We start from the raw sequence: 26,622 nt of genomic DNA, 5'->3' as shown, positions 1-26,622 counted from the left end.
GGGTCGGGGTGACGGAACTGCTTACCGTAGTCGGCCACGCGCCCACGCTAAAGCCTGCAACGTCACGACTATCGCAGGGGAGGATCGTGAATCCTGGGCAGACTTCATAAAACTGAGCTTCACCCCATAACCCGCTGAAGGCCAAGTATAGTGCACGGGATGTATAGTGTGCGTTATCAACTGGTCGAGGAGCCGGAAGGGTATTATTTAGTTGGATTGATTTATAAGGTGAGGTGTCACGTTCAATGATCGTATTAAACCAGACCGCACATTCCAAAAAGAAGAACTCCACCGCATAACCCGCTCGGAATTTAGGCATCATTCAGAATGATACCGTTGAAAATAAGAGGCCTACGCCTCTTTATGACATTTATGCAGTTATGTTAATCGATATGCAATTAGCGTATATCCGGCTTTTCGGAAAAGGCGCGTACGCCAGTCTCTTCCCTCAAATCACAAGCGATAACTGTGTCATTCGGAGTATTCTCCGATACGTGGTGTGATAAGGCTCAATTATTCGTAAGCCCCCTTGGCTGTTGGTACAGAAGGGAGAATGGAACACGGGGCCCAGTAACGTTATTCAGATTGGGATGAGTAATCACTTTAACCGTTAAGAAAATGCGTAACAGTAACTCTGTAGCTCAGTTACGAAAACGCGCAAACGAGAACGAAATAATAATTGCCTGTTTGCTCGTGTTTTTTTATTTATTTTTCAAATAAATAAAAAAATAAGAAACGAGAACAAACAAGCAATAGAGCCATAAGTTTACTGATCGGCAGTGAAAAGTATTCACTCTGACGTGATTTAAACGTCTGTCACTCATGACAGCGGCAACCAAAGAGCAGGAAGCCATAAAACACGCAAGTGTCGCGCAGCTGGCTTCAGAAGTCCAAGTTGCTGACCCACGTATTTTCTTCAGGGGCAATAGGGCCGGCACATTTTCGGGGTCTTGTGGTAGACTTCCATCGCAATAAGGCAACGCTTCAAGTATTGCGACATTTTTTTTAAAATTTCAAACTGATTTTTATGCAGGTCGAGACAGGACTCGTGGTGTACGTATACGAAACTATAGGATCTTCACACAGCACCAACCGTGCTTGTTTCGTATACTATTATTATTAGTTAATTAAGAGGCTATTAAGAGCTATTAATTAAGAGTTATTAGAGGCTTAAGTGTTGCATACGTGCCCTTCGATGCTTCGTTGCCTCAGCTGGAAATACGTATACTAGATCCGCTGTAGTTGTAGCACGTGGATAGGCAACATCGTTTGTTTATGGGACTGCGGAGGTTTGCTGGGTCTCATATCTGGGTCTTAGCACTGAAACGCTGCAGAACACTCATTAAGGTGGACAAGGCAGCATTTGTGACTATGCTGGCCTCTATTTTACCGCTTCTCAAAGTAACTTTTCTAATTGGCGGTGTAAGGCCAGGATCTTTGTTGACCGTTAGGACGCGCCTGAAGCATGTGACTGCTTTCAATGTGGCGTGTGGCTGACATTCAAGCTTTCTTGTTGTAACGTCACCCTGTATTCTTAGGACACCCTGTACGGCGAGCTCTTTAATTAGGACCGCCTAGGACACCCTGTATCCTTAGGATTATTTGCGGCTTCCAGGTGAAGCTTACAGACACCTCACTATGAAGCCGTATTCCGAATGGTGCCTTCCACCTCTGTGTAGCAGCATATCTTCACTGCATAACATACCCAACTCCCCGGCAGACAGCTGCACCCAAGTAGCACAACATCTTGGCGCAATATTGGCTGGATATTCGCAATACCGGTCCAATATTGACCTGGTATGGGACCAGTACTGCCGATATCGAGCCGATATTTGGCGAATATATTCTGCTGTTGTCGTTTCTGATTTACGATTTCTACGATCGCTTCCGGTTTCTGACAAGCGGAGCGTACGCCCTTCTGTGACAACATAATTGCATAAACGTCACAAAAAAGCATACGACTCCCATTTTCAACAAATCGGAAAAAAGAACCTATCGCTCTGAATGACCTTTGGTCCTGAGCGTATGCTATATGCATACGGGGGTCCTGTTTTTAGAATGCAGGTCTATCTTTCAAACAACTCATTCTTCTGTCATAGGTGTCGCATGTACAGCTCGCATAAGAGTTAACTTGAACGCCATTCCGGCCCTGCGTACCCTGGTAGCGCTTAGTAGCAATAAAGGCGGAGGATGCTTTGGTCGTTTATTTACAATTAGAGGGGGTGACCCTTGTTATGAAGACGTTGTTCTCCGTTAGGTGCTGCCACGGTGCAGCCGTACTACCCGTAGAAACTACCCTTTCCTCGTGTTTCTTTCACGTCCATCCATCTATGTTGAAAGCGAGCTTTTGCACGGCGGCCGGTCCGCCGATCACTCTGGTAGCAGCTATCCAGGCCAAGCACGACTGACCCCCGCGTAGCGCTCGAACAAGTTTTCGCTTTCGACACGAAACGAAAGAGAAAGGGGAGGAAATGTGAAAGTGCAGGCGTCAACGTTAGCAGACGAGAGTAATTATTGTTGTTAGCAAAACAAGTCCTTGAATATGGGGGATGCCAAACCGTGTCAGACGCGTGTCCCTATTGGTTGAGAGACCCCTCGGTGCCAGGCCATTTGCCCCGTGGCATATCTGCCGAGCCGAAGGCGCATTTGTAACCTCAGTGTGACAAGCAGGAAGTATACTCATGAACTTGTAGCGAAATTTTGCACTTCAGTGGTTGAACGGTGAACTGAAAAACGTTGCAAACGGTAATCCTGACATCTGTCCCCGTGCAGGTTGTGACCTCGTGGCGTGCCCTCGTAGTGTCGGTTCAACGAGGCGTCCAAAAGATGGCTGACTGCGCTTTCGCTCGGGGTTGCCAGACTGGCCTTTCAAAAGTGCCTATCGTGCGAACTGTAGTTTACAGTGTACTTATTTATGTACGTCATAAGTAGGGCGGGAGTTCACGCGAAATGCATATTTTTTAAACGCGTTCTAACTGATATCCTAACGTTTCTCCGCACATTACCAATCACAACGATATGATTTTACAACATTTCGTGTATCATATTATTGCATATTTCGGTATATTTCCGTCTGATCGTCATATAATATGACGATTGCACTTAACGTCATATTTCGGCGCCATTTGAACCGTTTCTTTAACGTTTGCCGTTCCCATTATTTTGCCACTGCTCACGTTATTTCAAAAGGGAGGTCATTGGCCCAAGACCCGTGTTCCGGCTACACACCTGCTACGCTACTTTTAGGCGAATTCGTGTGACGCAGTCAGTGGATTCGGCAAGCACCACGCGCAACAACAAAACGCGAGACAAGCAGTCACCGAGTTCAAGTTGTGCTTGATAAAAATAAGGGAATCAAAGTAGTGCAATCTGTTAATGCCGTTCTCGAAGCCAACGAACAGCACAACGAAGCACAACGAAGAGCTGTCTGCACATGACGTTTTTTTGTTTTTTTTAAATAAAATTTGGACATGGATATACATTTCCAAGGTACGCAAAAGCTTCCCGAGCAACTTTCCAGGCGTCATAATATTTTCTGCATGTCTTGTGCATATTTAGACGTTTCACGCCTCATATATGAATGCATGTATCCGAAGATTTTTATTTTATTTTATTTTTTTTTGTGCACAAAGACGTGGGCCCTATAGTCTTAAGTTTATGCGAATACGTTCCCTATACACATGTCGCTCTGCGCGCTAAAAGTCATTCCCTTCGCTACAAACATTTATGTGAGCCGTAGAATCATTAAATAAAACCTTTTTGTTTTACGCTTCAACAGGTTTTGCTGTGTTTATGATCTTTATGACTTTGTTTGTTGTTATTGAAGAGGAATTTGGGAGTAGTTGCAGTGCAGCGCATCGTTGTTCTTACTCCTGCGACGTTATAGCGTCATCATTGTGTCAGCTCAAATTGCTTAAAACTTTATTTGCTCGGGTGGATGCCTATAATGCCGACATACTGCATCATGAACGCCATCTTCACACAATAGGAAGCTAGCGTTCCTGTCCGAGGCGTTCCTTGAAATATGGCTTGACACGGCGTCGCATTCATCAGCTTTTGTCAATTACGTACTTTCTTTCCGCCCACAGGCTCTGACGTCGCTGGTAAACAAGAGGGTGGTTAAATAAATGCAGATTGATGAGTTGGTAGCAGCATATTTTTACCGTTTATCGAACAATAGATATAACTTACTTATTCCAAGAAATCCCTGGAAGACGGGGCTACATGCGAAGAGGTTGTTTACAGCCAAAACGAAGCGGAAGACAACAACAATCAAAATAAACACACATTCAACAGTATGGACACGATGTATACGTGTGATACACGATAAGAAGGGAACATTAAATAGTAACGTCTGGTATGGTATTGTTAAAGCTCAGTAGTGGTTGCAATATTAGAGGGGAAGATATTCCACTCGCAAGATGTTTTAGGGAAGGGTGAATTCGAGAAGGAACATGTGTTACAGTTAAAACGAACCACTTTGAATTTATGACCTAAATTACACGAATGACTGATGTGTGTAGTCGGACTATATAGACTTAGATCTTGAATGCCACGTTCCTTCTCAGTTAGCGTTAAGAGAAATGTACCTGCAGATTGCCACCTTATAGTAGCCGACCAACCGACTAAAAGAAGTGGTGTTGATGGTGTTGATGGTGTGATTGCTTGCTGTAGTCGGCTACGCTCAGGGGAGCAACGTCACGGCTGTCGCCGGGGGGGTTCGTGCGTCTTGGGCCGGCTTCACAAGGAACTTTGCCCTTCCCTTAAACGCGTCTGAGGGAGACCCAAGGAAACCGCTCAGACAGCACAGCCGGCGCCCGTAAGCAAAAAAGAAGCAGTGCACAAATAGCGCTTTGTTCGATAAATTCCGGGGCTTTCTTCCTCTCTCACTCCTCCTCCTCCTCCTCCTCCTTCTTCTCCCATCATACTTTTTCCAACGGTTATGCATTCTACTCTTATTCACCCACTTCGCTTCTTTAAGTACTATCATTACATAAGCAAGAAATAACGCCCCAAATTTCGAAAGTTTGAGTACCTATTGCTTAAATGGCAAAAGTGCTCGCCCCTTCAACTCCCATAGTTACCTCCCATTGCCATAGCAACCATTTTCGATTCAGTAGCACCGTTACATTCCAACAACAGCCAAAACGTCTACAACCTCTCTCTCTCTCTCTCTGTCTCTTTATTGTGCTTCTCTTGAAGACGGGTGCAACGAAGGAAATATCTACAATGAAAAAGATCTGTAGCAAAGACACATTGTACGCAAGCTTGCATTTCTATCGGTTCACTCGATGAAAGCATCACAGGGGCTACAGACCGACAGTCACTGCTGCTTCTCTCACCATTTTGGAAGAGGGAAAATTGTAAAACGGGTCGGAAGAGCACAGAAAGTTTTACGACGTGTCCTCCCTTGTTCCAAATCAATTGACGTCTTAACTACAAAGAAATGGTAATCGTTATAGCCGATATAGCTACGAACGAATTGTAATCGTTATAAGCGGGCTGAGCGAAACCGTGCGCGTCTGGCATATTCAAAAATGTAGCACTGAGAATTGTTACGTGTCCATTTTTCTCCGTTTAGTCTCGCGTGCGCCAAGGCGAAAGAGAGGCAGACATAACAGCCAATAAAGACATACATAACGATCCGGGAGAATGGGCAGAAATGATCGTAAAACCTAGGAATACGGAAACGGCGTGTCGTGAACTAGGGTGTATGGATGTATTATGCCCGCACCTTATTTACGGTTGCCGCGAAGACGTTCAAAATCTGTCGCTGAAACAAGCGGTAATGATACCCTTGTGGGATGAGACAAGCGTTGTATACCTTGACCGTGACATGGAAATATGCAACATTAACATCCATATGTCCTATAAAAATAAGGTTTGACTGGTACCAGTAACCCCAGTATAGGTTAAAGCTGTTATAGGACAAGCTACGACAAGAGAATGGAAGGCTTATGGTCCCTGAAACTTTGGTTAGGTCAGTTCTACAGATCTGCCACGACTGGCCGGAGTCATTGATGGACTCTGGAGAACACACAAAAACATCGCGCGATTGTGTACGGATAACAGATCTTTTTTTTTTGTTTTCATTCTGTGTTAGCGCCGCGAAGCAACTGTGGCTATGAGCGACGTACACATGTGGACAGATGGAGAGAGGACAGCAGGAAGGGGTGGGGGATTAGTGGGGGTTAGTATGCGTCCTGGGCAGACTTCAGGAGGAACTGTGCCGACATTCGTCTGGAAAGTCTTCGGAAAACCCAGGGAAAACCTCAGACAGCACAGCCGGTGGTAGGATTCGAACCAACCACCTCCCAGTCTTGAACACGGCCTGGGCTACCATCAACGAGCGGGACGGCTTAACCCGCTCGGCCATGACGCTGTAGATAAGATAATTGATAGCGGTTAATAATAAAGGAAGCGAATGAAAGTCTGCCGATTTCTTCTGATGGGATATTCGTTAGGCGTATTCCTCTTTATCGGTACTCTTGTACGCCCGCTGAAGACACGTGTGCAAAGAACGCCAATAGAATCTTCAAAGATATCGCCCTCCTTCACGTTTACCTCCATAGACCACCCTCTCAAAGCGGACTACGTACTCCTCAGTGTAGGGCAAGTTTGACAATTACGCTTGTGTATACCAAATCCATTTATTGGAAATTTCATTAAGATTTTACAAAAATTGCGTCCAAAGATGTACTGGGCTGCGTGTACTTTGTTCGCACTAATCTTTCGTAGAAGCGTAGGGGCGTTATGAAATGCGACTGCAAAAATACTTTGCAACTTAAAAAATACGTAACTTTTTTTTTTCTTGAGGGCAGATCTCTCCTCCCGGTACCTTCACGGCAAAGCAAAAGGAACGAGATTCATCCGTTGCGTGGATGACCGCTTTCCATGCTGAGACAGGGAGGTGACACGAGTTCGAGTCCCCGCACCGGCTGTGCTGTCTGGGGTTTTCCACGGGTTTTCCGGCAGACCCTCCAGACGAATGTTGGTACAGTTCCCCTTGAAGTCTGCCCAGGACGCATACTAGCCCCCCTGTCCCCCACTCCTTCCTGCTGTCCTCTCTCCATCTGTCCACGTCTATATGCCGCTCATAGGCACAGTTGCTTCGCGGCGCAAACATATAGAATTAAACGTTTCGTCGTTGGTGACTTGTAAGCGAAAGAAACCGCAATTTACGCTTCCACTCTCTCTCTCTCCACTTCTCAAGAAGGCCGTCAATGCTGAGCGTGCTCTCATTGGTCTCCTCAAACGATTTGTCCAATCATCGGTCGCGGGAGATCGCATGACGAAACCAATCCGGCGCCTCTCCTCATTGTGGCGCTTTAGTGTCCACGTTTTAGAACTACATGTCGCGTGTGTACTGTGTTGCGAAGTATTTATAAACAAGCTCTTAAATGACACCGAACGTGTATAAGCTGCTTGCTTGTTGATTGATTGATTGATTGATTGAAAGAAAGAAAAAAATGGGGATAGGCATGGCCCCTGCTTGCTTGTTGTTTTACAGAACCTTCAGTATCACTCGGGGACATACCATTGTCACCACCTGCAATGTTATTGCGGCCTCGTGCGCACTGCAGCTTCGAGCTTATGGTAAATAGAACGGGTGCTCTACAACGATCAAGCACAACTGTGGATCGCTTTTCACGCCGAGACTGGCGCGGGTTCGATTCCCCGCACCGGCTGTGTTGTCTGAGGTTTTCCCTAGGTTTTCCGGGTTCTCCTAGGGTAACGCGGAATTTAAAAAAAAAAAAAACGCGAAAGTTGACACTAACGAGGACGACACGAATACGACCGCCTCTATCAACATTTTATTCCCTCCGTGAGCCGACCCCCTTCTTTTATAGCCGACTTATCGTGTTTTTATCTTTGGCTCACGTTCCTAAAAATTCACGCTTCTGTTTCGTGAGCTCCACCGTGATGTTTTTCAGGAACGCGAGCAAAAGATGATTTGCCACGGAAGGAATAAAATGTTGATAGAAGCGGTTGTATTGGTGTCGTCCTTGTTAGAGTCAGTTTTTACGTCATGGTTGTGCTTGATCAGAACCAACTTGCCCGCATCCAAGTGCTACAATGATCCACGGGAATGATTCTATGGGAGTGATCCAATGAGTGAAATATTGAAACGTTACAGCCATCGATACAGGACTGGCTGCTCCAGTGCTCACAAAAAATTGAAGACGAACAGTTAAACAAATCCATGACCACGAGGAAAATAAACATAAAGAGCGGCTCAAAAGCAGGCGATCTGGTGATAACGCATCTCCATAACTGTTTTGCCCCAGTCTCAGGATACGTTATGGAAATAAACGTCTAATTAATAATGTCGCATATAATGCGAGTTTATCTGCATTCAACTAGATCAGATACACAAAGACAAGAGCTTCGGGGAAGCCATGTTACCTTAAAGGGGCACTGAAGTGCAAAAACTTCTCTTCGCGGAATGAAAGATGAAAGCAGTTACCTCTACACCAACACAAAACGAACAGTACTCATCTGTTGCGTCGTTCGTGATTTATGAGCGAAAGAAACCACAGTACACTCTTTCCCTCTTCCTCTCCTTCGCAAGAAGTGCGACAATGCGGAGAGGCCCCGGATTGGTTCATTCAAACGACCTCCCGCGATGATTGGACAAATGGTTTGAGGAGACCAATCAGAGCACGCTCCGCATTGTCAGCCTTCTTGAAAGGGTGAGGAAAAGCGTAAATAAGGGTTTATTTTGTTCATAAACCACGAACGATGCAACCAATGAATCCCATTCCTTTTACATTGCTGTTAAGGTAACAGCATCTTTCATTCCGCGAGGAGAATTTTTTTGCGCTTTAGTGCCCCTTTCACTTTATACCTGCGTACTAGTAATGTGTACCATGTATTACTGTCTGCTCTGTTCTATGAGAACCAGGTGAACAACATAGGTGGTCGTGCTTCTGAAAGAGCTCGCCGTTGACGGCCTCCCACAGAGGTGGGCAACGTCACGACTAACACTCTGGGGGATTGTGCGTCCTGGGCCGACTTCTAAGGGAACTGTGCCGACATATGTCTGACAGCGTCTGAGGAAAACACAGGAAAGATACCAGACAGCAGAGCCGGCACCGGGATTCTAGCCCGGCATTACTGGGGGAGGCGGCATTACTGGGGGGTTCTTGGCCCAATATATCATGCAGCACAGTCAGGGACTGTTTTCATTCCTGGACTTCCTATAGAGACACTGGTCTCTTTTACACGCTTTAGCTGAACTCTAATTATGATCTTTGTGCCATGGGCAATGGCATTATGTGGTAATGAGAGGGGGGAATTTATTGGCAGAAAAAAAGAAAGGGGGAAGGACAGCCATGCAGCACGCCGGCTTGCTATTCCCTAAACAAACAAAAATACATAAAGAAAAAGAAATAACAAAAAGACAAATAAATAAATAAATAAAATAAAAAATAAAAAAGACACTCTGCTCACAGGGAGCCCAGGAGGCCCGTATCACGCAGAAAGCGGAGCATCGCAGAAAGCGGAGAGAAACGTCTGTCCGTCCGTCCGTGCACCCAAGCTCTGAGAGGTGTTGCCAGAGCACGGCCCGATGATGGTGGTGACGCTGACAGTGGAGGAGCTGATGGGAGATATCGTCTTCTACGGCGCAGCAGGGGCAAGTGGGAGATGGGACGCGGCCCATTTTGAACAGGAGTGAACGGGTGAGGGCAACGTTCAGCCGAAGACGATGTAGAAGGGACTCCTCCTCGCGGGTACAGCGGCAGGCGATGACAAACTCCAGTGAGGGGTCGATGGAGTGCATGGTCACGAGAGGTTCATGAGGTGACTGTTGTGTTTTTGCTGTGGCTGTTACCTCGGTCGTACGTGGTATCTATAGGAGTGGGGTGCATGGACATGTGCTATCATGCACAGAACTTGGATCCATGTTCACCCATAGCTTCATCATTTCATGTCAAGTACTAACCATTGTGCCCTGGGGTATTGAAGTGGAATAATTATATTTTATTTCCATAAATGAAGTGAAATATTTCCCAATTCATCGTCATTTCGCCTGTCGTTGTTATTACCGTATAAGGCCTTACATGGACAGTGAGCAGATGATCGACTAAGCGCTATATGCCAAAGAAAATATTGGATCCGCCGCTATGAACGCGTATTTAGAATAAGCCCCGATCTTTTCTTTTCTTTTTCAGTTTTTTTAATGTGTGTTTCCAGTTTTCTTTTTTATTTAATTAGCAAGCCGGCACCAGCCTGGCTGGCATTGGCTCTTTTCTTTTCTTTCTATTAAACATACCCCCCTCCCGATTCATGCACACAATCGGCTTCATTGTACTTGTACGCCGTCTTCTTTGTCGAAATGCACGTACCGTGAACACGCATACTTTTCGCCATTATATTTTCGGAACTTCGAGTTCGATCGGATTTTATATCGTGGGATGCAAAGCCTTTCTTCCCTCTGCCCTCTCTACTCGACTCTCAAATAGGTATGCACACATTTTCCAGACTCGTGTGCTCCTACAACGCTTTTTGAAGTTCACCTAAGGACGTGCTTTTTTTTCTGAGAGGATCCCTGAAAAGCCAGCGGGGCTGCCTAGTACTGCCAAGTTCATCTGAAAGATGTGTTTGCAATCATTGCTTCGTTGAGTGTTTTGTGTCACGTCGGCGGGTGCTAAGAAAAGCACTTGGCACTTTGCACATGAGTGCTGCTGCCAAAACGGATGGGCGAATATAGGCGAGAGTGACAGTAAGTTCGTTAAAGGGAGGGCAACATACTCGCTGTTGTACATACTGCCTTATGTAAGTAGGAACACCTGAGAGCAGTTTTGGAGATTTTTTTTTTCTTTTTGAGTTGGGGAATCACAATGTTATATACGAAGAATACAAGCTCAGGGGGGGGGGGGGGAGTAACGTTGGGTAGACGAGCGGTACAAGCTCAGGACTTTGAATTTGAAATAGCGGATTAGAAACTGCGATTTTATTTTGCGTCGCCGTCCTTAGACATTAGACTTTTTTTCTTTCTTTCTTTTTTTTTTTTTTGAGTAGCAAGCCGTCCTGCGCCTATCCTAATCCGCCCTCGCTCATGGTTCTTTGGTATCTTTTTTTTGTGTGTTTGTGGTGTTTGATGACAGTTTTGATGGGAGGTTGCTTCCCCCTCTGGGTCTTTGTTTCCTGTTGTTGTTGTTGTTGTTTTTCCTCCTAGCTTTTTCTCTTTTCTACTCCTTCCCCTTCCCCCTTCATCATATTTCGCTATATTTTTCTTTTGTGTTATATCAAGTGTATTCGTACACCCGTAGTGTCTTAAACTGAGTACGTGCCCCATGGAGTAGCTGGTCTCCATGTATGTGGAGCCAATTTTCTAAAATTTCTTTCTTTTTATAATAAATTAATGAATGAGTTAAATTTTCTGTTTTTTACATCAGTCCATTAATCAGTCCGCCCATCTAATATGCCTTATTTTTTATTCTTTGTAAATGTTAAAAATTGGCCACTATCGTTGTCTCTTACATGCTAACGACGGTCTGTGTGAGATCTTTCTTTTCTCCATGAATATCCATCAGATGTGCGCTGACAGCATATGTCAAAGCACCCCACGAACAGCCTCCGGCAAGGACAATAATGCTAAGTCTGCGGTTAGGATGGTAGCCTGCTTGATAACCAACAACAACAAGAGATGATGACGATGAGATGGGGGTCAGAACAAAGAAAAACAGGGAAGGAGCCAAACGGCATGTCGGCTTGCTATTCCGTAAAAAAAAAGAAAACAAGGAGAAATAAAAGAACAAAAGAAAATTAAATAAAAGTAAAATGGAAAGAAAAGAGAATAAAAAATTGGGAAATAAAGGTTAAAGTAACAAAAGGTGAAAGCAAGATGAGATAGATTAAAGACAAAGATGACTTAAAAAAAAAAGATGAGGGTAATGCGTATGAGGGTGAGAGGTGAGAGTGGGACACTAAAGAATGAGGACTTGAGTTCACAGGCTGTTCGTGAAATGGGGGGGGGGGAATATGTTTAATGCAAAGTAAGAAGGAAAGGGAAAGGTTAGCCACGGTGTGGGCTTGCTATTCCCTAATGCTTTCAAGCAAACAGAAGAAGCAAACAGCTGGGGTACAGAAAATTATCAAAAAATACAGAAGTAACAGCTCCTTCACTAATCGTTGCGCATCAGAGAATGCCCAGGAGTTTAGATTCCCGAAGGAATCGTGTCAGCGCAGACGTGAAATGGGATGCGGTACCCGACCCCATTGCACGTGGAACATTATATAAAGATGATGAAGGAAGGGGGGGAGGCGAATATGTTTATTGAAAAGAAAAAAAAAGAAAAGGGAGGAAAGATGATAACCAAGCCCATACGAGACTTTCTTGTGCCATGTCGTACCTGTACTGCACTAACTGTTTTCTCTTTGTTTCCCCTTACTACTTCCATTTCTTTCGTTCTTTTTCTTTTTGTTTATTTTAAGTTTCTGTCGTTTTTGGAATAGCAACCCGGCATTAGCCTGGCTGACATTTCCATTTTCTTTTTTTTTTCTTAAGTTTCATTCTATTAAACATATCCCCCCCATACGAGATGTCACTTTTTTCTTGTGTGGGCGACCCGGTGTTAGGGGGAAAAATGAATTAGCATGATCGCTTCTGCATTCGTTTTCCTGATCTGCCTATTTTGTGTCGATGTCCGACGCTGACGTAATAAGAACAAAAAAATAATGGCGCATACGCAGGAAAAGGAAAAGTGCTAGTGTGCAAGCTTTGCACTGATACGGCCCGTACTTATCGTGTACCACAGCTCATTTTGAAAAGAATGACTTAGGTAAGATTAAATTGGATTGGAGGAGAAAACAAAAATGTCAAATTCTAATTAAATAGAGTGCTGATCACCACAGGACTTGGCACAAATATTAATCTTTTCGCAGAACCAAGCAATCACGGTGAGGTCAGTCTGGTTTCTGATTTTCGTAGCCAGTCTGTCTTATGTCGTGACTTAAATCCCCTCCTTTCTTTTTTTCTTTCACATGACATAACAATCTGTTTTTGTTTTGTTTTTTTTGTTGAGTGGACACTCGTGGTGGTGATGAAGAGGGTCCGGCTACTCTAGTTATCTTAATTGGAAGGAGAAATAATATAAAGAAAGGAAAAATAAAAATGCGAAAGACGCGGAGACAACGGAACCTAAAAAAAAAGGGTCGACCTTTCCGTATCGATCCTCATAACCTCAACCCATCGACATTGACAAAAATAAGATCTGTTCCACTGAACCGTCTTTTCTACAGCGTCTCCATCAACGCAATAGTGTTTCCAAAAAAAGAATGCAAGGAAAGCCACTTTATACTGAAGTGGGTGTATGGGCTATTCCGTGGGCCTCTGGGAGACTGCCACAATCATTATTCAAAAATGGCCCGGAAATGACGCTATTTTCTTCGCGTTACAGTTCCTTTTTTTTTCTTCTTCTTTTCGCGTTCGATGTGTCTTGCGTACGTCTGTACGTTTATTACATTTATACGTGTGTCTTATATTCTTGCGTACGTGTCTTGTATCGCTCTACACTCTAAGAAAGAAGAAGGGAGTTACCGAGGGAGCAATGACAACATCCACTTTCTTCGGATCGTTTTAGTCGCCGGGCCCAAATTTTTACTCTCCAGCAGTGCAAATAGTCCGTAAACTTCACAAACTTCCTTGCATGTACTCCTCCAAAAGGACTAAGATTACACCTTTTCGTCGTACAGTGTAGTGCGGGAAGTAATTCAGGTGAAAACGGTGAAGAAAGGCGAAAGTCCACGGATGACGGAATCGACTCTATTGACAACGATCCTGCGTTTCGAAGACGACCTCACAGACCTCACAGTTCACCTATCCATATTATTCGTGTTACTATTATTAATATTACTATACATTGCTACTGCACCTCATGTAACTGCGATGTGGAAAGTACTATCAGTCAGACTCTGGAAAGTGTCAAATTCTTAAGTCGATGTCATCCTCTTAGAGGACCGTGTCAATGTGCCAGAGTAAATGCCGCTGGAGAAGTAATATATTCACACAGTACACATAGGTACTCTCTACCATAAACACGTCTGCTCGACTTTTCCGCCGCGTTCAGGGTTAGTGCCAAATCATGTTCTAGCCATCTCGCTAGGACTGTACTGCACTCCGCAGCGACCCTCCCGTGTTTGGATTGTTCGCTTGGTACGGCCAGTAAGAGAAGCAAACTGTCCTAGTGCGTCTTGTTATCTAGCTTACAGGATTGTAACGTAAAGTAAGTGTCTGTCTAAAGGGGACTACCTCCTGGATAGTCCTCCTGCTTGATGACAGCCCACACACACGGTTAATTTTGACTACGGTACAACTATGAAGCAAAAATTACTGGTCCTGGATGATGCAGTGTTAAAAACGACAACACAAACATCAGCTTTAAGAAAGATAGCTGAAAAATCACATTCGCGTATGATTTTTATATTCCCTGTAACCTCTCTACACCGAACCGTTAACCCGGTCTAGCTAAAATGTTGACATACGAGTACCCCCCAAACACCTTTTCACTCGGTTCGTAGCTTTCTCACACCACAACGTACTATACTCATACAAACTACCTTGACCGTGCAGGTGAACGATAACAGAACTCTCATCCAAGAGGTGACCACTATTTGCGAAGCACATTCTTCCTATGTCACTCACCTATTGTCTTGATAATCTCGAAGTCCTCCAGTGACCACTTGCCGCACTCCGACTCTCCCGAGGACTCAACCACGCTGTCCTCACCATTTTCATCCGCGTCCCGCAGGGGAGGGCTAGCCCGCACCTTGCCCTGCGACACCACCATGCTGTTGGCTAACAACACCTTTGGCGACGTAGCCATACGATGAACTCCGCGTTCGCACTAACGCTTCAAACCAGCGCTAGCATAGCCATGCTAGCGCTGTGCGCTCGCGACCGTCATCCGGAAGCAGAAAAGCCGTCTGAGAGGTCAACGTATCCACATGCGTTCTGTAGCGACTCCAGACCACGCTCGCATAGGTAAGACGATTCCTGGACGGCAGCGTGTGCAGTTTAGAGTGGGTACTAGACGAAGAAGACTATCGGATCCGTCCAGCTCACGTCAGAGAGAGACGGAGGTTCACACGCGACGTCCTGTTTCGCGGCGTGAAACAGCTCAAACTTCGGTCGTTTGATTCGGGTTTGAACGAGGCGAACGTAGAGAGAGGGACTTCAGAAGGGGAAGAGGTAATAGCGCTAGCGCCTTTCCCACTCCCTCGCCTCTCCCCTCTGCCCTGTTCTTCGAGCGCTCTCGTTCTTTCTCGTCTGGTCGCGAGACCAGCGAGCGTCGTCTGCTTCTGCTATGCGCATGCGTTCGCACAGAGAGAGAGAGAGAAAAGAGAGGGAAAATCAAGGTTGAGATGAGGGGGAGGGACGGGGAAAAAACAACCTGTTTTTTGGCGATGACGGTGCTCCGGTGGGATTTGATATATACACATCGTTTTCTTTTCTTTTCACGTTGAACATAACAATGGGAGATTTCGATTAAGTGTTCCGTTTCTCTTTTCTTCTCCCTCTCCATCTGCGTTGCTCCTCTCAGTGATGACAACTATGAGGCTTTTGACTCCCTGGACTGCGGCGGCCAACGTACGGCGGCCAACAAAACCACGGGAGACAGGCCCATTGTTGCGCGACCACGACAACTGACAGCGCTGTGCGCAGCAGAGCGATGTTCTTTCTCATTTTATTTTTTTATTATTATTTTGCGAGGTAAGGCCAGTCATCTTTCTATAGGCGAACAGCTCATCAGAGCATGGCTTGAGGCAAACGCTGGAAAATCGGGTGACGGCCCAGAGGAAGAACAGTCTCTGTTCGAAATATCGGCTGTTCTCGATCTGAAGTTCTTGTTTTAATGACATTGTGCAATAAAGGACGGATGATATCAGGCTCACAATGCGTAGACTGGATAGTGAAGCCGGCTTTGAAAATAACACGGCATGCGCGCGACTATAGCAACCTCATGTCCAGAGAGTTTCAGTAATGATGGGGAAACATAAAAGTGAAGAAGAAAGTACGCTACAGAAAAACTTGCGATCAGCGGCATTTATTCGTAATTATATCAAACTTAACTGAAATAAATTTAATTTATTGAATATAACTTCGAAATTTATCGTACGCTCAAACCCACCAAAAAACACTTCACTTAGCGCAGTTGTAACAGCAGAAGAAAAAAAGAAAAAGAAAGAAAGAAAGAAACAAGCGAAAATGGTTGCTTGAAGCACAAGAATGGTTGCTGGCGTCGCCTGCTTTTAATATTATGTCACATTTCGTCCTGTCTATTGTGCCTTGGGGTAGTGGGCCACACCTCATGTGGCGGATTTCCCCATTCATCACCATTAATTGATCTCTTGCTGTTGTTTTAATATTACAATATTTCACGTGGTTTCTTAAGCACCTTGCATGTCCGTAAATGTAAAATATTGCAGGCGAAACGTTCATCATACGATTAGTCTATTTTTCTTTTTATTTCGATGCAAACGAAATATGAGTGCAACATTTTATGGACTACGGGAGTAATTGTACCACAGTTTTGTATTGTTAACTAATTAGATGAGTCAACAAAAAATATTCTAGCCTAAGTGTCGCATTCCTTCATTGGAACGACACCCTACACCAAACAGGTGCGGACACACATACTGAGAGATGGACGGAATAGCCGGTCAGTCTCGTTTCTCTCTCTCTCTCACCATCCCGAATTCGATCTGCTACGAAGACGAAATACGCAGGTGTCGTCTTCCGTAAACTTTTGTCCCAAGCTGTACTATCGTGCATTGCTAACCAGAAGCCCACCGACGCTTATTTTTCGTGAATACAGCCGATATAGGTACGGGATGACTGGTACACACTAGTGAAACTTGTGAAGTCGACGAAAGCAGACCGTACCCAACGGTCGTTACAACCAGATCATTTATGGGAACATATTCCTATCGATTGTGCGCGACAATTCAACGCGCAGTTATGCTTAGTGCTGAGGGATGCTTCTGAATTAATGCATGATGGCTTGGAGTTTGTATACCCGACAGACATCGCAGCGCAACTGGTGCGTGTCGACGCCTACACTGAATATTTTCCTCTGTTTGTTTTACGTGTGATCACTGCTTCTATGCTACAGACTTCGGTGGTGTATTAGGGCGGTCTGAGGTGATTACCACAACGAGACGGCTGGAGGGCCTCAAGGAGATGTCCCCGGAGTACACTTCCGGTTACAGGAGCGCAGAAGTCGCCCCCATAGCTTTTTTCTTTTTTATGGGGAGGAGCGGTTGAATGGATATGAGAAAAAAAACTAAGAAAGAAGTAAAGGTGAAAGTAAATAAAGAAGAAAAGAGGTTGAAGCTGGGTGCTCAAGACTAAGATGTAAACAAGTAAGCTTAAAGAGACGGTAACGAAGGATAGGTGTTACTGTCGCACGAGTGTGCGAAAATATCAGATGACGTGATGAGCTACAGTGTTCTCCCGAGGTCTCTGAGCTCTAGAACTTGGTGTCCGCCTCAACGTCCTTGAAATATGGAACTGGGGAGCGCACAGCCTTAGAATTTTGCACGACGCTGAAAAGGGCTGTCGTCCAGCGCTGCCAACTCGCTGATCGCAGGCGGCGACGTCGTTCATTGTAACGTTCACATATAACTTGTGCTCCACAGCTCCACATGCAGAGCAGTCGGGGGTGGCCGCTTTTCCGATATTCAGGAAGGGACTGCAGCGTGTTCTGCAAGAAATAAAATGAGCAGGTAAATGGTGCCCAGACACGCATAATTCAGCTGACAAAAAATCGGTGAATGAGATCCTATGTTTATAAAAGCGATAAAAACTCGCGGCATACATAAGTTAAAATATAACGAGGCATAGACGTTTCGGAGTGTATGCGGAGTCCCTCATCGGAATGAAGACGGACACGAGAATGAAGGAACATTACAGATATATCTACAAGAGCACTGATAAACACACGGAACTATGCGAGCACGCCCACAAGACAGGCCACCGTGTGGATTTAGATACTCCTGTTGCTCTAGCACGAGAAAATCGTTTTTGGGGTTCGCAAACAGCTTGAATCTCAGTTTATAAAAAAAAAAAAGACTGATAGCGTTATAAACAAGCATCCAGGACCGCTTCCCGATTGTTACACCCCCCAAAATACCTAAATAGGGCTGCACAGCCACCACATGCTTCATTCTGATGAGGGAGTCCGCATAGACTCCGAAACGAACGGTAATGCCTTGTCGTATTTTAACCTGTTGCGTACGCCGTGAGTTTTCATCGCTTTTATAAACATGTGTTTAGTCAATATTCAGTCAACGAGTTCCTGTTCTAATGGATACCTGGAAGCAAAGGTGCAGGTGCGTTGCGCAACCAGAGGACGGGAGTTCAAGAGTTGTACTTGCACATAACTTCATTTTCATATTTCGCATCTCATGTTTCTCGTGTAATGGGGTAGTGTACTGCTCTCAAGCGGTGAATCACCGCAGGCCATAGTCATGATTTATTTTGTTGTTGTTGTTGTTTGCAGCACTTCTTAACGAAATGGCGCTGTAAAGCTCTACAATGTTGACGTTAGAGTAAAAGTTCTAGATACATCCATTCCCCACTTCCGATCATATCCTCCCTACAGAGAATATTACTGAATACTATCCGGTACAGCCCTTGATCTGCCACACTTCATCTTTGAAATTTGCATATAAATTAGAAATGGGACGAATGCAGAATTTTAGGATTCCGGATCCAAATAAGGTTCTACGAATCTCGAATCTTAACAAACCCTTTCTTTAAAAAGAGTTTAAAAAGCCAGGAAGAAAAAAAAAACTTCTACTAAAAAGTGTTCTGAAGGAGAATATGATACCTTTGTTTAATGAAAAACAAATTTTAAAATAGTTCAGTTTCAGGAGAAAATATACCCCTATAGCTCTTCTTCATTGACTACAAGACTGTATAGTCAATGACTACATTCTTGTTGATTGACTACAAGAAGTACATATAAATTCTCGAGTCCGAAGTATTTCCAAAAACCTAAGCAACAATCGAAAGCAAAAACCATGTCACTCTTAAACTTGTAGTGTCCTTACATTACAATGTTGTTCCTGCCTGAACTCTTTCAGTCCAGAGCAATGGAAACAAACAAACAAACAAGAAAACACCCGTCGGTCAATGAGGCTTTCGGCGGACTCCGGAGGCGCCAATTTGAAAAAAGAAACAAACAAACGTGGTTGGAGGATTCAAAAGATTCAGTTCACGATTTTGGGCACTGGGATTCCGATTCGCGAATCTCGAATCCCTGCCCTGGGTTCGCGGATTCGGTTGGCACGTCCCTAATATAAAGTTCTGTACGTTGTTACACTCGCCTGTCCAGGTCTCTGCGTAAGCGCGTGAGAATCGGGAGTTACGTTGTTACAAAACTCCTCGTAGAGTGATGATATTGCAACTTCTTACTGACGAATTTCCATTGGGATGGGGGGGGGGGATGCACTACTGATCCAACAGCAGCTTAGTCTTATTTATAAATTCCGATCGGCGTTGAATCGATCTTCATCCGTCACGTCCCGATCACGCACTCTTAGAATATGAGAGGGTCGTGTCGTTATTCCCGACCTGTTTGTCTGCCTAATATAACAATATCATTGTCATTCCAACATGAGTGCTGCGGCCATAATTTTCGCCATATCTCAAGAAAGTAATTAGCGTCTCATTTTAATACGTACACCAAGTGCTCTCGAGTAGCTGACTGGCTGTCTTCGCCAGCGGTGCCGACATCTCCATGTTTTTCTTCTCTCTTTCTATCTTTCTGGACAATGAACCAATCTACACAGGAATATATAATACGTTGCGTCGGGATCTGCCGAAAGAAACGCATGCTGGGACACGTATGGTGTCTGGCGGGTAGATGGCTGCCACCTCCACTCTAAGAAAACGAAATTTAGGAGGGGATCTCTCTGGTTAGAGATGTCCGGCCAGGTTTTTTAGCGTACACATTGGTGACTTCTAGTTGAATTTAACTAATTCAGTTCATGAGTGAATGATTGAATTAACTGACTAACGTAAGTTATTGAATTAGTCGGCACTTAATTAATGAGTCATTAAAATTACAGCATAAATTTCTGAAAATCATGAAAATTTCGCGTCGGCCACATAAGCGATCGAAAGGAAATAACTTTCGCATCGAAAAAAGAATAAAGAAAAAAGAAAATTGGGTAATTGTAGTCCTTCTGGGAACTACAGGCATTACCACGACGATAGGTCCTTTTCAAGACTGAATTCAGCGAAGTCTACACGAAGTTAACAGACCTTTTGCTGTCATATGGAGTAAATTTTATGGTCAGGGGACAGAGATAGGGAGTAATTCCTATCTAGGGTACTAGAAACTAATTACTCCCAATTTACTCCTTTTTTCGCTCATAGTGTAGCATTCTTCAGGGGTGGGGGTAACTCGATACTGTCACTAAGTAACTTTTTGGTAACTCTTCACTTAACCCGTAACATGACTTCTTGAAGAACCCGTTGCTTTAGGTAACTTAGCTAAGTTACTTCGGGTGAGTTCCTGCTTTCTTCCGTACAATTCTGGTCCACAAATAACGCGAGCAGCGTGCCCTAACGAGACGACAGCTGTCTGTGTGCGCTCCGGCTGCACGTGCACGGCGCCTGCTCGTCCGACTTCGTTCCCTTGGTGGGACCCGGCGAACCCGTGAAATCAGATTTGCCCGTGTATACCGAGACTAACGGGGGCGGGGCGTTCATCGCAGCATCGTTTTTCGGTGCAGAGTGCTCAATAACGAATAAAATGAGTTCCTGCGAAAGAACGATGAGCATAGTTGACCTAACGAACGAGCGCGAGGGGCTCTGTTCCTCGCACCTTTAAAAAATCCTTCTCCTCGTGAAAAGAGCACATCGCAGAACGAGAGGACGTCGTGACGTATGCTACTCCACTCACGTGACCAGTGACGTACGGCGGCACAGCTCAAGCATGGGCGGCGCGTGAGCTTCGAAGAAAAAAACAAAGAAACAAGGCGCAGAGGCCCTGACCACGCCACGAGAGCATCGTGTCGTCCGTCCGCGGTTCCTTTCTCCGACGTTTTTTTTTTTTTTTGTAAATTCGATTGCGCAGCTATAACGCGTCGCAGAACGAAAATATTTTGCATCGGGACTCCTGGTGGACAGCATGACAGACGAGGCAGGATATCGAGCGACGTTAAATGTCACCTCATTGCTCCTTTAAATTAAAATACAAATAATAATAAATTAATAAAAATAAATTAAAATTTGTGCTTCGTTGAAGTTTATTAGGACAATAAAATTACGAAGCGCCGACCTATGACAGCAGATAAAGGTACGGCTTCAATTCATTTTTTTTTTCAATTCAATTCAATTTTATGATTAGCTATGCCATACACAGTATACAGTGGGGGCCCCTTCTTCGGTCACGTTGAAGATTAGCATAATATTTTGGTGTATCCAAACGATTATAAAAGGTCTCGTACCACTCATTGTGACATCGAGATCTGGGCAACTCATCCAAAGGTCAAGAACTAAGAAGAGTTAAACGTATGGTACATAACGTAACATGAGGATTTTGAGTCCGTTTTTGTAACTCGTAACTTCGTTAATAACCTACAATTTTTAGGGCGTGGCCTTTAACTTTAAATCTGGCTTGTAACGAATTCCCTTTCTCGAGCTAATTCCTCGTCTCGAGTATTACGCACGAATGTTCGTGCTTGGATTCAGTTTCTGCTCAGCGTTTCTACAGCTTGCGACGCTTATTCGAGGCTTGAATGGAATAACAAAAAACTGAAACAATGGAGTGCTTTCACTTTCTTTTAGTAATGGAGTCAAATATAACACTTTCAGAAGGTTCCTCGAAATAATCCCCAGTAATAGTACCTCGATAAGCTCCTAATACAATGTCTTCCTATTTCGAAACTGTTGCTCGGCATAAAGTTAGCAGATTTAGATAACAAGAAATTGCAGAAAAAACTTGTGCGCTACAACCTTTCTTTTTTCTTCTTTCTTTGCAAACTCTTTTTAAATAGCTGGATTAATTAAACAAGTAACATTTTGTCGTCAACTGAGCACCAACTTTTGCTATAATAAGCTCATTTTAACAAATCACTTGCATAAAATTTTCGGCTCGAAAACACTTTTTCCTACAAGCGACAGAGAGGTATGTGCTCTATGTCAATTAGGGAGCGCTTTATGATCTTTTTTTCAAGTTTGCGGAGCGAAGAAGCCTGCATGAAAGCGCTTTCAGGAATTTCGAATTTCTATAGGCACTCCAGTAACCTGACGTGAAAAGAAAGCCACGTGGTGTTTACCGCGACGTTGCTCGCTTTCGACATTTTCTATAGGCACTCCAGTAACCTGACGTGAAAAGAAAGCCACGTGGTGTTTACGGCGACGTTGCTCGCCAGGCACAGTCAGTCTTCGTCTTCAAGTGCGGGGGATGACATACCTCATGGGCGTACCGAGAGGGGGGAAGGAGGTCCGTCTCCTCCCCCGGTGCTTCAAGGTCACTTGTGAAAATTGTGCACTCTTGTTCATAGGTCGTCATGGTTTTTCTCGGCTGTCATAATATTGATCAATAGATAACACTGAAACTACTGTCTCTTAACGTACAAGCTTAGTCTGAAGCGTTGTCTCCAGGGAAAGAGGTGAAGGGGTTGCTGCTTCCCCCCCGCCCCCACTAGAAGCACTTTGGCCTTTCTCCTTCTTCAAAAACAATCCTGGGAGGGCCCATGACATACTTCCCAGTGCTTCCTCGAGCGACAGATCAGATTGTTGCGTAGCAAACTGTACGGACGGCTTCGCCACTATCACGGATAATTTGAGGAGAAGCACGCTTTACAGGAACATCGGTGTTCCGCCGTAGACAGCACTACCACTTGAACAACAAACAACAAGAAGTTTATTTTGATAATGATGTTGATTTGATAATGATGATGATGATATCGTCATGTGAAAGTAGTATTTGGAGAGAAATATCATATTTTCATTTTGTCTGCTAGTCTAACCTAATCTGGAGAGGATGTCGACTGTGCAAGGAGAGTCAAGTCTGAGATGAAATGTAAAAGACACACACACAAATAAAAAAAAAGTACTGAAGCTTTCTGAGTTTAATATGCACAATCTTTCGCGTGATTAAACCCAATCCGATGAAAGGAGGGCCACGTGAAATCTTGTACATATTGAACTTGTGTTTTGAGGGTTATGCATTTCAACTCTGACTTGACTCTCCTTGTACGCGCGACATTCTCTAATCTAGAGGTAAATATAACTGAAAACCTTGCGTGCCGTGTAAAGACATGGAATCTGAATACTGTGTGTGTCCCCCCTTTCATTCTTTCTTGCCTTTCAAAGGGAACGTCTCTTCTAAACTGTGACGGTGTTTAACGAAGAGGACGGGTAGGGGCGCGCGCACCGGCCACCGATGTTTTAATTAACGAGCAGACGGCCGCTATGGCGGCGCCATCCTGTGATGAGAGAAAACGCATATGTTGCACATTTCTGCGAATGACCAGCGTGTATAGTTCGCGTGCGGTTGCCTAAGCACATACTATATTTGGACGGAGGACAAGGCTTTATTTGCAACTTCCTATCAAACATGAGCCCGACAGAAGGCAAAAAGAATGCTGTCCAATTTCGTGCTTGCGGCTGGTAATCGATTTGTTTGCTCCCCCGTGCGATATGAATTTCTCGACGTGATGAGGGATAAACAGGCCTGTAAAAAATTATGGCAGAATCGACACGAATCCTTCACGCGATTTCACCAACGGCGTTAGCTGTCGGGTCGACATGAGACATTACAACGAGGCTGTGGCGCCCTCTGTGAGGCGCGGGCGGAAGCGCTTTAGCGGATGCTTCAAACCACCGTGCTTCAGACACTATTGCGCCAACTCCAGAATCTCCCCCCTCCTTTTATACCTCTACTTAAAAGCTATCACTAAAAAAAAAGTAAGAAAAAGTGGAGTGAGTCACAATAAATCGTAAGAGGTGTATGTGTATGACATCACGGCTTTTGCTGCCTTTGGGAAGTGACCCAGTGCGCCATGTACTTCTTAAAGCGCTATCGAATGATGTTTATTCTGCTTCGCCTCATGAATAGACATCGCTGGTGCGCTCGGTACGCGAGCTATGAATGGCGTCCGTGAACACCTTCAGCCACGAAGCTTCGAACAAATTCCCGAAACTTCATAGTTTCGGATTCTCCACGAGCAGGATCACGTCACCCATGAGCTCTCGCGTTTGTCTCCTAGCAACACTGCACGCAACTTCTCGCTTTCCGCTCTCCGCCCAGCGTTGGAAGATTGCCAACCGCTCTGGTGAACAGACGAGGGAAAGGCCTTGGTAGGCAATGTTGCCAGACGTATGACAGTCAATGCACATTGTGGCGTCGTGCCTCTCGGAACTGGAAATTAATTTTATGACACCTTGACGTCACATGAAAAAAAAAATGCCAGAATGCATCGCGAGGCAGATAGATGGCAATAACAAAATCTTCTTGTGAAGACATGCCATTTTGTCATGCTCTTTGTTGTAACAGCTGTTGTAAAAGCTGTTTGTAACAGCTGGCATTGTTTGTAGTATTTTGAAAATGCGAGGGACGAGTACCTAATTTGCCACTCACCCTGAACATGGCGGAAAAGACGAGAAGACGTCAGCCAGCGGCGAGAGCACTCCACGAGGCCGTACAGTGTTTCTTCACGGACGACCTGGCGACGAGGTCCTGCCCTGAGAGCATGAAATATAGTTCCATCCCCGAAGTCTGTGACACCGAAGGCTAGCTGGCGACGGCGGATGAAAATTTAGAAGTTAATCTCCACTATTAATAAAAACCGATTGTGTACGCTCAACGCGCAGAACGGGTAACGGTCCCGCACGGTAACCCAGGCCTGAGAAATTTGTGTTGACCTGCGCCACAGCAAAAGAGGGACGTGGCAACGCCTGTAACCAGTGCTCGGCCATTGCAAAATAAAAAAAAATAAAAAGCTCGCACCTTCCATAACGTTTTATATCCTACTGTTTCCTCTGCCGCTAATTTACCGGTCCCCTTATGACAGTGACCAGAGACATTTCTATCTGAGCTGTTTTATTCATAACTTCTACTAAGGTGCAATAAACACAAAACAACTATCGCCAATACTGTACTACCAGGAGGATGGCATGTCTACCCAGACAGCACAGCCGGTACCGGATGGCATGCCTCCGAACATTTGTATTGCCAACTGTAGGATGGGACAAGCCCAATGCCTGCCCACATCACGTCACATCTCAACTCAAAAATTGTACTGCCCTCGCGCCGAAAACGAAGAGCAGGTCTCCGACACTTTGTCTCCCTCCACCGCTATCATTAAACGCCGATCGGGGATTTTAATGATCTTGTATTGTTGACTCCATGAGAGAGACTTTTAGGAAAAAAATCTTTACTCTCTGAACCACAAAAGATGTAAAGCGAAAGCTTGCTCCATCTCGGAAGATCTCGGAATTCTGCTATTGTGGTAGTTCGCCCCATTACATCTGTGAAACTGCAGCTGACCTGATCTTGAGTAGTATCACAATATCGAGGGTGTCAAAGGAGAACAGAGCCGGCGGAAAGAAGTGGTTCATGGGAGAAGTGGGGACAGCCACATTGAGGGCTCGTGGAAACCTAGCGCCACCTAGGGGGCATCGATCGAGGCACTCTGCTTCTAGCTCCAGCGGCCTGGCGTTGAAACTCCATCGTTAAAACATTCAGGATGTTTATTCTTATTCTTTGCAGGTTTTTTTATTTAAAAAAAGCTACGAGAACAGCGTAGATGTCGTTTTTGCAGGAGTTATACGACCAGGCGGACATCGTATGCAACTACACGATGAAAATTGCCTAAAATTCATTAACTCTCTAATTAGCCTATGCAGCGCAACATATTATCCCAATGTTGGCCAAATATTGAACCAATATTGGGCCAATATTGGGGCAAGATATTGTGCTGCTTGGGAGGATGTTTAGGGCAAAAGCGATATAACAGAGTGAGAGACTATTCTCGTTGAGAGCCATCACATGTTTAAAAAGTTCCGAAACACACACGTGTGTTAACATATCCATAACCGAATTTTTTATATGCAAACGAGCCGAAACGGGAAAAAAAACTTGCCTCAGGAGCGCGTCACCTTCGCCCACGGAAGCTTATCTGGCTTATCTGGAGCGGAAAGCGGTTTAAATGTCCAGCAGATCGGCACCTACTCCAACCATATCCATCGCTCCAAATCACGTGTCACTCTGACGTGAAATCAGCTGTGTACTCTCTGCGTTCCCGGTCGCCGCGTTTTCGCGTGATTTCTTTGGGGGTGTGTCACATCATGATCCGATCACACATGATCCGTCGGGGTGTCACATGCTTCGGATCTAGTCACACTCCATGTTTCATTTCATTTCATTTCATTTCATTTCATTTCATTTTATTTTATTTCGTGACATTGCTAGGGCAAATACGCATAAAGTTGTGTGGTCCTTTAGCCTAATAAGCTAGTATTGGGTCCAGTACAGGAAATTCACATTTGACAATTGGCAGCAGTGATAGAAGTACTCGCATTATAAGTTCGGTTCAACATCAACACCAGCATTCATCATCGGTGACCAGTCAACATCAATGAAGTACCGATGA

General features: G+C 44.8%; 2 protein-coding genes across 7 annotated transcripts in view; one reads left to right on the top strand and one right to left on the bottom strand.

Annotated features, from left to right (window-relative positions):
* Nucleotides 1-15,221, bottom strand: part of LOC135366730 (cAMP-dependent protein kinase catalytic subunit 3-like) — a 98,635-nt gene extending 83,414 nt beyond the window's left edge. For all 4 annotated transcript variants that reach the window (XM_064599582.1, XM_064599584.1, XM_064599580.1 and 1 more), the window contains exon 1: nt 14,651-15,221. In XM_064599582.1, the coding sequence (XP_064455652.1) occupies nt 14,651-14,831 (181 nt within the window). In that variant the 5' untranslated portion in view covers nt 14,832-15,221. The remainder of the gene's footprint in view (nt 1-14,650) is intronic.
* The window catches only part of LOC135366729 (schwannomin-interacting protein 1-like), a 176,982-nt gene that overhangs the window by 81,514 nt on the left and 68,846 nt on the right, over nt 1-26,622 (top strand). The gene's annotated exons all lie outside the window — the stretch shown is intronic.

This window comes from Ornithodoros turicata, chromosome 8, assembly GCF_037126465.1.
Source record: "Ornithodoros turicata isolate Travis chromosome 8, ASM3712646v1, whole genome shotgun sequence".
Classification (NCBI taxonomy): domain Eukaryota; kingdom Metazoa; phylum Arthropoda; class Arachnida; order Ixodida; family Argasidae; genus Ornithodoros; species Ornithodoros turicata.
Note: the sequence above shows the minus strand (reverse complement) of the source record. Positions and strands in the feature narration are given on the sequence as shown.